The sequence below is a fragment of the Nesoenas mayeri genome, assembly GCF_963082525.1.
Source record: "Nesoenas mayeri genome assembly, chromosome: 4".
NCBI lineage: Eukaryota > Metazoa > Chordata > Aves > Columbiformes > Columbidae > Nesoenas > Nesoenas mayeri.
In genome coordinates, this window is record NC_137540.1 from 18,859,385 (window position 1) to 18,876,767 (window position 17,383).

Here is a 17,383-nt window from a genome sequence, read left to right on the forward strand (position 1 = left end):
CTGCTGTGTTTGATCCTTTCAATTCTGCTCTGCCACCACCATCAAAAAGAGCCAGATCTCATTCCACCGCTGTCCAGAGGATGGGATGGAAAACAAGGATCTGTTTTATCATTTGGTAGCGCTGCCACAAAGCAGGGGATTCTGCACAGCCAGACCTTAAAATGAACTGGGTGAAATGGACTGTTCATCTGTTCTCTGATGCACCAGGCAAAGTATATATGAAACAACAACAGACATGGGTTACAACTAGTATTTAGGAGATAGAAATAGGAACATTTGAAGGAATAGAGCTATTTTCTTCCTCTTTCACCTGTTTCATGGTTCTGATAAATTTAAGGCCTGAGTATGACCCAATGCCACACAGGCCCGTGTTCTTTGTAATATATTGTAGAGAAGCAGAGTCAATTAATAAAACACAGAGCTCACTCCTGTACTGCTGTAGCTAAACTGCTTTTGATACATGAGCTAGCCTCAGACACTGTAACAGTCCTGATTTACCCTATAAACACTTCCAGTGAAAGATACACCAGATATATTTTCCCTTGCAGCCAGAGAAGCCCCTTGCTCTGCAGAGCCTGTCTCCGAGAGGTGTTTAAAAATAAAAGATGCTGCACTGCCATTTGTGACTGGCCTTGAAGAAGCTGCGCCCCAGCACAGACTGAACGCCGCCCTTTGCAGAGCCTTTTTTCAGCTCTCCCAGAGACGAAAAGTGAGCAGCTTGGATAGTGCAACTCCATTAAAAGAGCTTATTTGATGTCTAGTTTTGTGCTTAAAATGCTTTTGGTCTCACTACCTCAAGCGTCTGCTCTCTTGTGACAGCAGTTCTGCCACCCTGCTGGGATTTGCCTGCGCTGTTGGTCAACAGGAGCTTCTCTACAGAGAGAGGAGCCAGCGTCTTAGGGAAGGTCCACCCGAGACCCATAGGTCAGCCAGACGTGGGACCACTAATTTGCCTTAAATCCTGGGGCTATGCAGACTCCCAGCTCTGATATGCAGCTGCTACATGAAACTGCCAAGTCCCGTCCCTACCCCTGCCTCAGTTTCTGCTGCTGTAAATTACATTGGGAGAAACTTGTTTTACCTGTAAAGCACACATACACAGCATGGTGCGGGATAAAATACCACTGTTTCCAAATGGGAAAGGCCTGAGTCTGCTAAGATACCACTGCTGTCTCTGACTTAACATTACATTTCACAGCTCAGAACCTCTATTCTTGCTTTGAACAGCTGCAGAAAATACATCCATTTACAACAACAGAGATAAGCAAAGCACATATGAAGTACATGCAGGTGGAAAAAGTGCAAAAATCAAATTACATTCCTCTGGAGCAAGCTGAGGAATGAGCCACAGACAAGCTGTCAATATGTCCTGACATAACTGGAGAAACCTTTAGTTGATCCGGGCAACCATTTATATATTCAGGCTTACACACATCATAAAAGCTCTGGGCATCTGAGATACTACTGTATTTCCACAATCATAAATAAAGCCAACCTTGTTTTGTGTGTCATCAGACTTTCTATTCTGGGTTACATAGGGAGGATACATAACACTAGATCAAGTCACCTGTGGACTACATATGACCAAGAGCAATATAAATCTGTAGGCAACTACAAACTCTATACTACAAGTGGAAAGAGAATAGTCTTAAGCAGACTCCAGCTCAGCCATAATGGCCATGTAACGTGACATTTCTGTGGATTTAACCCCCTGCCCTAGATTGTATTCCTACCCATTTTTAAGTCAATCTTTCTTGGATTTTGCATGTCCATTGTCATTTTGAAATTCACATCCTCCGAATAAAGTCAGAAACAAACTCCAGTAAGTCAGTTTAAGCTGGTCTTAACATGTTTAGCTCTTGTGGTTTTAACTTTTCAAACTGATTTTGCAAACGTTTCAGTGACCGGCTCTGTCAGACTTCTCCTTCACTTGACTTATGAGCAGGGGGACAATGCTTTGAACACCTCTGAGCCAGCCCCTAAAAACATAGAGAAACTGTGTGGTCAGAAACCCAAACCCATACCATAGCAAGAACCGCAATTAAAGCTCATAAATCAACAGTTAAACAGCTACTAAGCAGAAACATCCAACGACTGTTATTACAATATATCTACTCTTCCAATCTTTAGAAAGAACTACATACTGACTTAATACCCAAGAAATAACCTTTAAAATTTGGCAAGGTAAAATAACTGATGTAAAGTCCTTTTCATGTTAGTCTTTAGAATTAACAAATTTTACTGAAGTCAATGAAATACCTCACTCTAATGTCAGTTGGAGACAAAGTGGATAGATAATCCTGGAGTCACGACAAACACTACACTGGCTTAGTTCCAGCAGTCTTATGGGATCATAAAGCCTAATGGCATTAAGCTTCCTCTTAGGGCTAGCTGATGAAAAAGTGTCCCTTGAGAGAATCTCTCCCAGCTTTAGGACTAGGCATAAGCTATAGGCAATATACTCCAGGCAGTAAAATGGACATATTTCTTTCTTTCTTTCTCAGTTGTTTCACCCTTTGAACTATCCTGAACAGTTCTTTTCTGCATGCTGACTACTTGTAAATGGCTGTCATGCTGTCCGTAAGAGCCTAAGTTGTACAAGTTCAGCAAAACCAGTAAATCAAGTGTAGGGACAGTACAAAGCTCTGCTCCCCCCTCGCGTCTCCTGCACCTGCTGCTTTAGAATGGTGCTGCTAGAGATGGATACAAACCTCGCCGCGCTGGACCCCATACAAACGCAGAACAAAAAGTCTTCGCCCCCAAAGAGGCTGCAACTGAAATCTAAGACATAAAAGAACAGCTGAATCCACAGAGGCAGGAAAGGCTGGTTTTGTTCTCCCTCTGTTTTCACACAGGTGAGAGGCAGGCAGAGCCGGCTGACTCCATTTGAACTTTTTCAGGAATGAAAAATGGCCATAATTTTGCGCTCTTGTTTTAAAAAGCGAGGCTGTTTTATTTCCAAGGCAGACCTTTGTGGCAACGCTGAAAAGCGCTATAATTCTCCCAACTGTTGTGTTTCCTTATTGCTCCCTCAAGCTGTCTGTGCCGCGCTCACATCCTGCTCGCACGCAGAAGCTGCTGGGAACATGGCTGGTGATCTCATTTTCCTTGCGGCCGTCTCTCTGCTTTCCGCCTTCCAGCAATGTAAGAGCCACGGGGCTGGGGCTTGGGGAGGCTGCCACCGCTTCTGGAGCACTGCAAATTATGTTATGGCAAACTGGCTGCTCCGTAGCTTTAATTTTTGAGAACTTCTAAGTTAGATTTTTCTCACCGAAGCATTGTTTACCCTCTCCGTCGTCTAAGAGGGAGCTGGCTCAGTGGGGCAGAGTACTTTTCCCTGTGGGAGAAACCAATTTGTTTTCAATTCTATTATGTTTGCTGACTTTTTGGAATTGTGCTATTGTGACAGCTTGTAACTAGCTGTAAAGTTACCCCAAAGCCACATTGTGTCTTGGTTTTGACTCTTATTTAGGCACCTATACAACTGAAAACCTCAAAAGTGAGAGTGAGTTTGTGAAATGAAATACACCAGTGCTGGAATGAAAGTGCTTTAAAAACTGTTTCCTGAATTAGAGATGTATACTAAATATCTGAAATGAAAGAAGAAAGCAAACCCTTACCACAGGTAGCAAAAGTATCGTATTTTCCATATCATGTTCTCATAATTTCCTCTTACATTTCTTTAAGATTGAAATGGATTTATTTTATCCCATGCCGAGAGAAAGGAGAAAGGGAAAAAGGTGGGCAAGTGTGAGCTGCTCTTTTTGTTGTGTATTAGTCTAAAACTGCAGTGGCATTTTTAATGCCCATCATTATTTTCTTTGAAATATGTTGATTCATGAAGTTGTGTTTACACCAGGAAACAAGATATATTTTTAATGCATTTGTGCTATATGAGGATGAGATTAAGAGCAAGTTAAAAATAATTACTTCGCCTTTTTCCAAATATCTATAACACTGCCAACTTATCTAGCAACCTATCTATGCGGAATGAGTGTTTATTTTTTCTCAAAGCCTCAGCTACTGAAATAACATTTGTACCCAGAAAAAAAAAAGGAAAAAGCTTGAGAATGTGACCCTTCCAAGTTAAAAGAAGCCAAACACAACAGAAGGCAAATTAAAAGCACCTAAAACTCACATTTTCTTTTTCTGTCATCAGATCAGCTACAATGTACCCTTGTGATCTTCACAGAACATTTCTGTCTGGTGGCAAATTTTACCATTAACTTCTATGCAGGTTCAACTTGCCCACCTTAATTTTTAATGTAAAAGTGTGAAGGATTGAAAACCAACCAACCATACATACATACATTATCTGGAAAAGTACTGCAGTTTGAAAACTGAAGGAATTGTACAGATACTGAAACTGGAAAGGGGAGGAGAAAACACAACCATTCTTGTGATGGTTAATCCATATTAGTTGATCTTAGTTAAAATCACAGAATATACAAGATAACCTGGGTTTTAATGCACTCTGGCAGTCTGATATCAAGCCCGAAGAGAAATCTGTGTAAGAATCTGATCTACTGATCTGATTTAAATGACGGTTTGCCTTGCTTTCAGCACACTTGGTAGCACAGGCAAACTAACAGAGATTAATTTATGGGAGTTCACGGGCACTGGAAGCGTGTGCTATAACCAGTTCAGGCAGGGGGAGCAGCCCAGCATGAACTGATTGCTGTGAACAAAATACACACAATATGCTGTTTGCTCCTCTGTTTGTTCTTCTGAGCCTCCTGTCCCGAGTCAGGGAGGTGCTCACGGGCAATACCACCTCCCTGAAGCAATGCTGGAAGTCAGGTTTCGCTTTGCAGTCACCAGAGGTACAAGATTTAGTGTCTCAAAGCCATGAGTTGTTCAAAGAATCAGGTCAGTCAAAGATTAAGCTGTGCAAGAAATGCTGCGGGATAGAAAGAACCGACAGAAACAATGCAGGAAGAGGTTTCCAGTCACAAATCCTGCTTTAAGCAGCTCTGATTGGCTTGAGAGATTAGTGTTTTGTAGACTGATGGGAAAACAAGGGAATCCAATGAAGAGACAGAGTGAATCCCAGACATTGATATAAGAGAGAACGGGGAGGACGGGGGTCCAACTACATAGTCTATTTTGAAGGATCTCTCTGAACTAGCACCTTCTAAAGATCATTCTTAATAATCCCATGACCCAGCAAGACATTATTGAGAAGTATTTGTTTTTTTCTTAAGGTAGTTAGGCCAGGCTGCACAAATTAGCACACACTATCATACACTGCAATACAGATATCAGCTTCTCTACAGACTTTTTAACACAAATAAAATGTTTGAGAGTAATGTGCCTTGAAAGCCTGCTTTGTCCTATGTTTTCAGAGTAAAGATATTAACTCAGTAACCATAAATGCCACCTGAAGATGAAAGCGAGAAAAGCAAAAAAGGCAAACAAAGGCAAGTCAAGCCTCAGTCATGTAATTTAGCCTGCTAGAACTGTATGACTTGATACAGGGGGAAGAAAAGGCAATGGAAATCTTTACTTACTCCTGCTGCAGTGCCTTCTGGAGCCCTCACGACTGTACCTCCAGTAGGTGAGGCAGAAGAGCTCTCCCATTGCTTTATTATTTACTTTAGCCCTCGTAACACCATAATCACGAAAGTTAAATTTGGAGTTACATTGCTACTTTCCATTCATCGGCAAGGAATTGAAAGGCAAGTTGTATACAGTTAACAAAAAATACAGTAATTATTGCACTCCTGAGCTCTTTCCAAGTCCCTGGTTGGCACCTGTCTTGTTCTGCACACCGGGCTCACATTTTCTTTTAAGGTGACAGACATGACTTGAATTGTCCCCATATACAGTGCCACAGCTTGTTTTTCATTGGCATGTAAAAGCCCACTTGTCCCTAATTGAAGCAAAGTTCCCATTGATCACAGTGGAAGCCACTTAAGAAGTGGATTTTATGATGGTTGGCCATACTATCACAACCTGATTGCTGTTTTTGCGTATGGTTAACTGGAGTCTCCCATGTACAAATCTCTGCCCCTCAAACTAGAGCCTTGCTGACCAAGCAGTACTGAGGGTGAACAGCATTACAGCTGAGGCCAGGGTTGTACCGTGGCCTTGATGATTTGGTTTGCACTATAATAAATAAACAGGAATTATTTGGGCCCTACGTTGCCTTAACCTTTGTATTTCCCCTGGTAAGTTTATTTTGTTCACATCTGTTCAAGGCTTCTCTCTATCTTTTTTTTTTCCCTAAAAGAAGCTAAGTCAGGTACAGTGACCTGCCTTGGCTTGCCTTAATTTCTCAGTAGAAAACAAAGTGGTCCCAGATTTTGAGGGTGACAGAAGCCAAAAAGCAGCTTTTCAGTTAAGTTTTCCAGGAAAATATTTCTCAAAAATAACTCTTGTGCTTCCATGAGCTCCAGTCTCCCTGAGGCACGTTCCCTGAACCCTCCCTGCTACCATTTGGCCCTTCTGAAAGGGCTGCAAGGTGGCAAATAAACAGATGAATCACCAGGCATAACAAGACATGTGGGTGGGAGTGGAGGAGGTCTTGCTGGATGCAAATACAATGAAAAGTCCTGTAAACCTACCTTACAGAGAGATATCTGAGATGCTTTGACTGCTTTCCGGAGAGGAAGGTTAAGAGGTCGCTTGAACACACCACATAATTACTTATATGGGGAGAAGACAGATGGGAAAAGGCCTTTTTGGGAAAAGGCTTTGGCCACAAGGCTGAGACATATGAGGTGCAGGGGGCAGCACCACTAATATCTCTAGTTGTGTTTTGATGGAACTGCTCCCAGAAGGGAGGACAGAAGGTGTGCTCTAGGCTTGCCCATTAGTCACGTCTCTTTAGTGAACTCAGGGGGGTGTCTGGCTTCTGGATCCAGATAAACTTTAACTAAAGGGTAGATAGCAAGCTGCCCATCACAGGGTGGATATGACACGGCCAGAAAAATAACTCCAAGTACCCTGAGAGTTTTAAAGTCAAACAGGTGGCTGGCCAATAGCTCTGCTGCGTACAGGAAAGTGCTGTCTGTATATCACCTTTCGTCCTTGTGAGCCTCTTAAACTTTTAAAGGGAGACTTCTGCAATGAGTATGTCGATAAAATGAGGTATACGTATATACATCAGAAGTGACCTCAGAAATGCAGAGATAGTGTTTGATAAGTTTGGGGTTTTATGGTAAGTACCTGACACTTTGTCACTCTACAGTGTATAATCTAGCTTTTAGGTGGCACTGTATCAGTCCTAAAACGATGCTTTTTGCAAGACAGGGAAGCACCAGCAGCTCCGATCGGCACAGCTGCTCCAACAGGCAGCTCTCAGCTCTGCAGCAGATGAGGTGGGGAGCAGCGAACAGTTGCAGCTCTTTGCTCTTTCAAACAGGCAGAATTTTGAGAGTCCCAGACAATAACAACAGATGGAAAAGCATGTGCTATAAGACATGGCTAAATGACTTTTAAAAGGTGGCTACCAGATTTTTGTTTCCAATGATTGCAGCGCTGCCCCATACTCTAAAGCATTACAGGTCTTAATGTCACTAAGACAAAATAACCACATGCTATTCAAACAAGCCGGGAAGCAGCCTCCGTCAGGGCAGTTTGGCTACCGAGATAGTGCAAAGGCAGCGCTCGGCCATTGCAGTGTGACTGGACTGCTCCTAGGCTCTGCAGTTCTACAATTCCGATGAGATGGGAGGATGTTTAAGTCATAGCTAGCTTAGAAAATGCAAAAAGAGAAAGAATATATTTCTGAAATAGCAGTTTTTCCCCTTCCTCATAAGTCACTCCTGAAGATTAGATCTAAACTTTTGTAAGGAGAAACTACTTTATCTGATACTGGTGTCTTTCCATTAAAGAAAATGGAAAGGGCTGAAGAACAATGATCTCTATTTAAAAAAATCACTGACATGTAAGGGACTCAGCTGAGCTGAGGAGTGGTGTAAGTTGTGAGCCCTTATTTTTGCTTACAGGTTATTTTGCTTGGCTGGTGGGGAAATCAAGAATGAAGCACAAGATCATGCCCCCAGCTGTCACTGGAGCTCCAGAATTTGAGAGGACATTTCGTGCACAGTAAGTTCGGAGATCACTAAGATGGTGGCAATGAATAACAATTGAGTCCAGAAGATAAGCAAAAACATTGTCTTAAGACATTACCTTCTTCTTTCCATCCTTTTCTCAAACAAAAGAAAAATAATGAGCAAAACACTTTTCAAATGGTTCAGCTATTATTTTCATGATAATGGGACAACAAGTTCAGCTCATTTAAAACAGTCACCACTCAAATTCTGATCAAACTGGGCACGCAGATTACCCAAACCTAAGTAGGGGCTGAGAGCTGTAACTGTAACTTAGAGAATTCAGGTGTTCTGGATTTAGTGAGCTGTGCTGGCAGTTCTTGGACTGCGGGTAACACTGAAAGAGCAAACATCTCTCTTCACAGAGAATAACTGCAGGATAACCTGTCTAAGAAGACAATGTTTTCCTAACAGGCTGAAGTTTGTGATTAGCTAACAACCCTATGCAGAAGTATTTATGTTTGTTTCAAACAATCCCATCTGCTGTAACTGTAACTGTAACGGATAACAACAATGAGACTAGAATATATGAAGCAATATATTAAATAACAGAATATGTTAGATATAGAAGTTTGCCTAATTCATTAAAAAGAAATTAATTCAGAACAACCCAGAAAAGATATCCCAACAAAACATGGGTGAGAGAACTCATGATGTCCACAAATAAAGGTGTTACAGCCCTCACCATAAGATGTATCGCGTGCTGTCTGTGGCCTCAGCAGAGCAATCCACACTGCCTGTGCAGGGCTCTGCGCTTCCTCTTGCAGTCCTGGGAATGCTGGCCCACAAAACTTGCAGAGTTACGGAGCATGGAGATGAGTGATCAACATCACATCCATGTGTTGGGATTCCTGCCTCCTTCTGCTGCACTTGATTTAAGATTATTTGTCCCATTTATTTCCATGCGGTTGGGATCCAGATCCTTGTCTAAGTTTAAATACCAGGAAAATATTTGAAATAGTTTGTATTTGAGATTACAAAGAGAGAGTTTTTAAGAGTGCCTAATTCTGCCTTGACTGTGCTCCCACTGGATTCGGTAGCATCAGCTTCAGTGGAAACAAAATGAGGCCAAAGCTGATTCTCCTTTAAAATCCACCCCATAGTTCTTTTCCTTTCCAGACTGACGTTCTTACAAATTTATTCTGCAGACAAAACTGTGTGGAGTTTTACCCAATATTCCTTACTGTCCTCTGGACTGCAGGATGGTTTTTTAATCAAGGTAAACACTTTTCGTTTTTATCTTGGGCTGAGAAGTTTTACATAAGTTTTTAAAGTGCTTTGTTCTTTCAGGAGGCAGATCACAGTAGACATCTTTTCCCTTTCTTTTAATTGCATTACCTTAGCATAGCCTTCCTAGAGGAATGCTCAGTGACACTGAAATCCCTACTTAGTCACGGCATTTCACATAGCCCTTCCAGCTTTTGCTTCTCTCTGTCAACCAAGGAGCCACTACATGGCACATTTATTATTTTTCGGGGTGAATCATTCAGGAAAGCAGCTCCTGGATGCTTCCCACTAACAATTATTTGCACACCATGGGATGATTCCAACAGGACACCAAGCACAGCTGTCATCCCTGGGGTGCAGGCAGCCTGAAAAGGCTCAAGTAGAGCACTCATTCCTGGGACTGGACCCCCAGCCAAGGGAGATGGAGCTCAAACCATCAAACCTTCAGGTTTTTAGATCTCAGACGAGTGACACCACCACTGGGCTATGACTCAGTTGTTTGTTTGGGAACATAGCACTGAAACGCAGTCTTAACATGGGTATCTCCAGTCATAGGTATTGTACTTCAGGTGGGCAGTGAGGACTCGTGAAAACCTGTGACCCTTTCTCAGGCATCTGGCAGGGGGTCAGTATTTGGCCAAATGATCTGAGCTCAGATGCCACATAGCTTTCATACCTCTCACTCTGTTGGGCTTTCCAATCGGGTCTGTGATGTCTGCTAACAGCAATGGGGTGAACACTAGTAGGACTAGAACTCCTGACAGAGCCTAACTCTTGCATTCTGCTTTCCTAACCCTTCCCCAGCTGTAATTTTAGAAGCATTAAGTCTGAGGGCTGCAGAGCAGATAACTAGGTCATGCCTGCTATACTTCTCCTTCCTGAGTGACTAGCTTTCTTCTACATGTTCTATAATAAGTTTGCTCCAAATCAGTAACTTTGGTTTGGGGCTCTCTTACAGCCAGACTTCCACCTCCATTATAAATCCGGTGTAGGTCCAAAGCAGCACCACATGAGTCAACAATTTGGGTATAAGATAGTACATGTTCTTGTAGACAGACACTTGAACTGAGGAAAACCACAGTTACTAACAAGCACCACAGACACCTGCTGTCACATGTATGAAATAAAGGATTATGTTAACCTCCCCTTTAAGTCATTTTTTCAGCTGAGCATCTCCCATAGGTATGTTACAGGAGTTAACCCAGAACACAGTAAAAGCTGTCCTCTGTAATCCTCTCTCGCACAGTTTGAAAGAACACAAAATTAACTAGCACTGCTTAGTCCTGGATAATATGACTGACTTATGCACCCTGCTCCATCTATCAAATGGAGATAACTTTATACTCTTCCCACGGGGAGGTCAGAAAGCTAACTTCACTACAGGTTTCTCTCATGTCTTTGGATAAAAGCTGCTATATAAATGCAAAGCAGGTTATTAACAACATAAATAAGGTTCTCCTTCTGAAACAAACACTCTCCTTTAACACAAATTGCCATAACAGCTCACAAGCCACAATGCTCCATCCCACTGTCCTGTGGGGAGGGGGTACAGATTCCTGTCAGTTCTTGAGACCTCCTTTTCAGGGAATGCTTTTAAGGTCTTTTTGGATAGTCCTATGTCCACCCCTACCTGTAAACCCATATCAAGAGCATCCCGTAGTGAATGTTCATGAATACATCCATCTCCTTTGAATGATTCTTTCCCAGGATAACTTCCCAGGATATGGGTAGGTGTGAAAATCCCCAGAGCCATATAACTAGAGGACACAACTAACATGGTTAACTGCCTGCGATCCTAATTTTTTAGTTTTCTGTTTTTCACCGCCATTACTATTTTCTTTCTTAGAATTAGCTTCCTTCCTGGGTGTGCTGTACGTGTTTGCCCGCTACAAGTACTTCCATGGTTACGTACAGTCTGTGAAAGGAAGGTAAGGAGTTACCAGCTGGGGGCAGGTGGAAAGCTCCAGGCTGTGGTCTGAAGCCGGGCTGAGAGCCAAGGACTGGCAGTGGGAAGTGACTATAATTGAATCCAACATGTGTAAAGTGTCAGCAAGAGGTCGAAGCAGAAACCCTCAGGGAAGAGAGCTGGCTGTGACAGCAGGAGCCTGGGTTGAGACGTGCACATGCTACAGGTCACGAGAGAGAAAAGGTTTGATGCCCACCTTGTGGGTGCCCACTTTGTTCTGAGCATGTTGGCAACCAGAGCTGGAGAAGTCTGAAAGCAGCAGCACAGTTTTGCAGCTCAGGTCTGCTGTGGGATGGGAGAGCGCTCGGGCAAGGCTTGCGCAGTGCCTGCCTGTCTGCTGTTTTCATTCCTCCTCAGTTTGTCACATTAGGACCTTTACTCTAGCCATACGAAATGCACTAAAGGAAGCAAGCAAATCCAGCCTTGTAGGCTGATGAACTTTCACCCAATAGATAAGAGAACACAGCTTCAGACAAGCATACATTAACGAACATTAAGTGCGCAGCGTCTCGTAATGCAAATTCTGCTTCAACAAACATGCATACTGGTGAAACACCCCTCCACTACACACACTTAAACACACAGTTTATTTCTTGTTTCACTGAAGTCACTGCACTGTTTTCTGTGTCCTCACCTAAGGCTCCTCTTCCAGCACACTTATCAGTCTCGGAAAAAAAATAGCATGATATATGCTTGTCATAAAATTAAAAGACTTGAAATGTATATTTCTAGAGGAAGATACAGAACAATCAGACCATTTTTGCAGTGAATAATCCTGCAGCAGCAAAAGAGCATACTATTTTCCATAGCTTGTGTACTGTTATTATCATTCTCCTTCACTGCAGTCTCCACCAATCTGTTGCCCTCTTTGGAAGAGTTGTTGCTTAAGAGAAGGGAGAAGCTATGTTTTCTTCCAGAGCAAATATATGGAGATAATATTATATGCCCCAGTAAGACATGCAGTAATTCAAATGATGCAGTGAACACCAACCAGAAGACTAGCAATTATTAAGGAAGCAAACCAGTCTAAATAAATGAACAAGCATAGCATAATGGACTTTTATTTAATCAACAAACTAAAAAGTCCTTTGTCTCAGAAATCTTTCCCATGCTTTACTTCAGCACTCTTAGACCAATGGGTTCAGCCTCTCAAGGCAGTCTAAGAACAGTGGCTGGTTTCACTGCCAGACAGAGCTTTACACTCTGGGGAAACTCTGATTTCTTTGCCTTGAAGAGGGTGCTGAGACAGCCTGGCAGCCCTAGGCAATGGCTTTGCTGGGGAGACCTGCCCCTGCAGGCCTGGCTGGTGCTGAGCTCCCTCCAGCTCAACACAAGCTGGACATGCAGAACCCAGTGCCAAAACATACAGTACATCCCCAGCTGCCCGAGTAGCAAGGAGGTAATTAGTCTTCACACTGATTCCCAGCTGTCATCACCAATTACATCTGTGCTAGTTATATAGACAAACCTGGTCTGGGTGCTCAAAGAGCTGGTTACAACATACTAGTGCACTTGACTACATGAATTGCAGTTCAGATTTGCTAAGGCTAGACTTTTTAAGAACACAACAGGAACATGTGCCTTCTACTTGGTTTCTGTGCTGGAGAGGTCTTTGTAAGTGAGCTGTATCCTTTAGCCGTCCCCTCTGCCTGGCTCTGACTGATACTTAGAAGGGCTAAGCTCAAGGCTTCTCCTGCTCTCCTGAAATGGAGGAAATCTCATACTTCACCCTTTTCAAATCCACACCTAGATGGGGCATGCACAGAAAGGCTACTTCAATAATTCTTAAGCACCAGTGTGACTCTCATGCTCCCCCCACCCCCAGAGGTGCCTAAGCAAGGTACCACTTGAGCTGACAAGCTCCCCTCCAACACTAGCGTGATGGGATTCTCCAAAGAGACCTTTCATTGCTTGCTTTGCTGGCAGAGGCCAACCCAGCAGCAACTCCCTATCACACCAGAATCTGCACCAAGGCAACTGAGAACAGCCCCAGGAGAGCGTGCACGGATGGGCAGCTCCCTGCTCACACTGCCCAAACAGCGAGTCTATGTTCCCAAGCTGAAGGGCTCTCGCAGCCTCTTCTGTGGGAGCTTTCCATTTTGTACAATTAAAATAACCTGATCCTCTCCCATCCCCAGCAAGTGCCCTAATCACTGATTTTTAGGATCGACACTCTTTCTTTCCAGTCCAAAAATCCATCTCCAAGCCAAAGTGATAAGCAGAAGCAGATCTCCCAGCTCAGCGGAGAGTACCTGACCCAGAGGTGTGGATGTGAGACACACACCTCTCCCCCAGTCCTGAGGGCTTCTCTCCCAAACTCCTACACCTCAAGTTGCAGTGAGGTGCTCAAGCTTGTCTGTGGCGTTACCTACAGGTCTTCATGGGATAAGGTAGCTCATCCTGGAGGAAGTTCCTAACTTCCACATGAAAATTTAGAGACGTTGGGGGAGTTTTCCCACAGAGAGGATATTAGAAATCTCTCTTCTCCCTAGCAAAAGTCACGTGTGGGGATGGTTTATTACCAAAAAAACCCAAGGCAGCATCACAGAAGTTATCCTTCCTGATTCTATGCACCTCTTCTTAACTGGTGTGGACAAGCAGTTTCACTGTAAACACACCATGTCCAGCTTGTAACAGTATTTTTCTGCTCTTCACTTTTAGGTTAATAGGTTTTTATTTGAATTTGCTGATTCTGATTTGCTTGATAACCCTGGGTGCAGCTGGCATTGTTAACAGCTTTCTGGATGAATACCTGGACTTCAGCATTATGAAGAGATTACGCAAATTATTCTGAAAACTGTTTTGTTTGGGGTTTTTTTAATAAAATAAAATAACATGGATGCTTTCCCTGAACAACAGAAGATGCTTGTGAATAAAGCAACAGAGCTCTTTACTAACAGCCCATTGCAATGTAAAATGCGTGCTTCTCCTGAGATGTTTACACTTTCTCATTTCCCTGCTTGAAAAAGAGTTGGTAAGACAGAATGTCATGTCACCTGCGTTTGCAATTAAATATTCTCTTTTAAGTACAGTATTGTAAATCCTAAACAAATTACATAAAACTAAACCCATTAATTCACTGATTTAGTTGCAACTTGAACTACAAGCAACAGCCCATCTCACCCAATGTCCTTCAGCTTTGCCAATGCCTCTGTAGTCTTCCTTCACTCTTCTTCATTTCCCCCAGCAGCGTCACTCATTCTGCACCTATGTAAAAAAAAGCTTCCATGCAATACGCTGTTGCGGGGTCCCAGTTTTCCAGGAATATCCAATCCCACTGCATGAGGCTGTTTAAGCATATCTGGAAACACTGCTTTCTTCAGGAAAACATTTAAAGCTGCTCTTGACCCTACGTTTCTGTGAAGGCCTCTTGATTTTATACACGTGTTTACAATTCGACACATGCTCAAACACTCTTCTTGTAGAAGTGGGACCCTCCTGTAGGCAGATCCCAGTCCTTACACAAATCCTCTTGAAAACAGGCGGTCCCCACAATGCAGCACTTGCGAGAGGGAGAGTCAGCCTAGACAAAGAGAAGGCACAGATGCTCGTCTAACAATTGGGTCTATTGCATTGTGTCCCGGCAAGGCACAGATGGCTGGAGTGAGTGTGGGAGAGACGAAACAAACATCTCAGCATGGCCACAGCTCTGGGAATCACAGAAAGACAATGAAAAGCAAACTGACTATGAAAACAGTTTTCTGCTAAAATGGGGGAAAACCAATGGATTAGCGCCGTGAGCTCCAAGCGTGCTGGTGGTCAGTTTAAACTGTGTAGAACAGAGAAGCAAGGCCATGCCTATTTTGATAACTCCTGATTATTCAAATTATTTAGGCAATGCTGAATATACTCGTGCTGGAGCCAGCAGGCAGAAGTTTTCTTTCTCATGCCTCTGAAGACACGATCTGGCCAAAAGTACTGCACATTTACAGTGGTGTTTAGTCGGGTCTATATAATGAACAAGTTTATGGTCTAAAAGTGCACTAAGGTTTATAACCTGAGCACAAAATAGTTGAGTGCTGGCTCAGGTTCATAATAATCTTTCATATGAAAAAAGGTAGACACACGTGCATAAGTTAGCTTATGATTAAAAGAGACAACTTATCACCTGCAAGCAGCAGAAGCTGAAATGTCATTTGAACAAGAACCGAAAGAAGTACAACAGTGCAAGTCTTGGGTCTGCTAATGGCTGCCAAAGGGAGAAGGACAGACTGTGACGGCAAACAGGCTGGAGCTGACACAGCTGCGGGAAGGGCAACTCTGGCACTTGCCTCCAGAGAGAAAGTACAACAGGGCCAGATTTAACAACCACAGGAATCACCGGGAATCCTTCCACCAACTTTCCTCCTGCGGGCTGAAAGACAGAAAATCCACCTACCCACCTGCCAGTGGTGCCTCGAGACAGCCATGGGCAGCGGGAAGTGCTGCCGCCAGAAGGAAACCAGAGACGAAGGGCTAAGACTTGAAACACACAAAGGAGAAGGCCGAAAGGTCACTAGCTGTGTTCAACTAGGTCTTCGTGTCTGAAATTATTCCATTCCAAGCTTACCTGTTGTCATGGTCTGGTGTGTTTTATAGACAGCTTCCCATATCTCATCTTTTCCACAGATAGGGATAAAGTGCTTTTGCACAGAGACAATCTCACATGCTGAAAAATGCGGCTGTGAGGCTGCAAAACATCTAGCAGATAAACATAAACCCAAACTTTTAGGAGGTGCACCAGCTAACAAGAGGCCTAGAGCTGAGGATGCCACCTGTCTTCTGAGTCACTGCTTTTTCCCCAGTAAGCCAGGACAGAATGCCTATGATTGAAAAGTGTTAACGCCTGAGTCTTCCATAATTAAAAACAAACTATACCTATAACAGATGTACACTGTCAGTAGGAGTATTTAGTTTAGTGAGAACCACACAATTTCCTGCCTGCTGATCGAGGAGTTAGTACCAGGCTGCATGTTCAGCATACGCAGTGAATGGATGCAAATGTTCATCTGCCAGTCACAATCAGAAATGACGATGGTCCCTGCTGCAGCTCCAAAGCCAGTTGGTACCTAGGAGCCTCTTGCTGAAAGCACCTTTTCTCAGCACGCTCACATCCAGCACATGCTGAAGTAACTTTGGCAGGCTGCTCTGATCTGGCCCCAGCTCCTTCTTCATGCCCTATTATCCACATTTAAAATGGTAAAGGACTAACATTAAGGAGAGAAGGGGAACCTCACCTTAAAGGTGGTATGTGGAGCTGAGCCACATGACACCCTGAACAGCAAGCAGTGCAAACAGACGTCCCATGTCTGATCCCACACAACTCCCCGGTAGGCTGTAGACACGGAGACATCACTGTCGAGATTGGAAGGCTACATGGCATGTTTATCTTGAACAGGTCATACCAATTCAACAAGTCTACATGCACTTTCCAAAAGGCTTCTGACAACACAATTCTCACACTGTAGTAATAGCAGGTGACAGTAATAGGCTGGGGAGCTACTCTAAATATTTATCTTCATGCTTCCCCAGTTTCCTCAACTTTTCTTTGTAACTTCTATGTCCAACCCTACATCTCCCTTCTTCCACCCCACCTCGCCACCCCAGATCTTAGCCACAGGACTCCTACGTACATCCCAGGCTCTCCATCTTCTCTGCCCCCCTAAAGGCACTTCCCTACTCCCTTCTCAGCACACATGGAGTAAACACTCAAGTTTGGGGCTGCCACCTCTAATGGGTCCAGTTGCAGACCAACTCCCCTCAGCAACCGCCTGAGTGCAGACCTTCCCTCAGCACACAGGCGGGTTTGATAACTCACCTTGCTCCACGAAACGGGCAAAATGACCCCAAAGGCAGGCATACACCTGAGTAAGTCCCTCCCACCCAGCAGCTCATCACAGCGGGATGCAGGGGCAGATACTCAGTTGTGCAAGAGGGGTGGCCTGGTTCCGGCTACACCCTGCCCATAACGCCCCAGCTCCAAGAGGTGATCCTATAAACCAGAGAGGTGATCCTATAAACCAGCACGGTATATGACTCAGATAACCATCTTTTATTTGGGTTTTTTTTTGTTTGTTTGTTTGCTTTTGTTTTTCTTTAAAAGTGGTATGTTAACATCAGGACTTTTTCTACATTTTCAGAGCTCTGTACAGGT

General features: G+C 43.6%; 1 protein-coding gene across 1 annotated transcript; it reads left to right on the forward strand.

The window, feature by feature from the left end:
* Positions 1-3,086: 3,086 nt before the first annotated feature.
* Positions 3,087-14,044, forward strand: MGST2 (microsomal glutathione S-transferase 2; the record flags this gene model as incomplete). Its single annotated transcript, XM_080343731.1, has 5 exons — positions 3,087-3,144; positions 7,953-8,052; positions 9,206-9,276; positions 11,131-11,212; positions 13,912-14,044. 5 exons carry the CDS (start codon positions 3,087-3,089, stop codon positions 14,042-14,044), a joined length of 444 nt encoding a protein of 147 aa, XP_080199857.1.
* Positions 14,045-17,383: the final 3,339 nt, after the last annotated feature.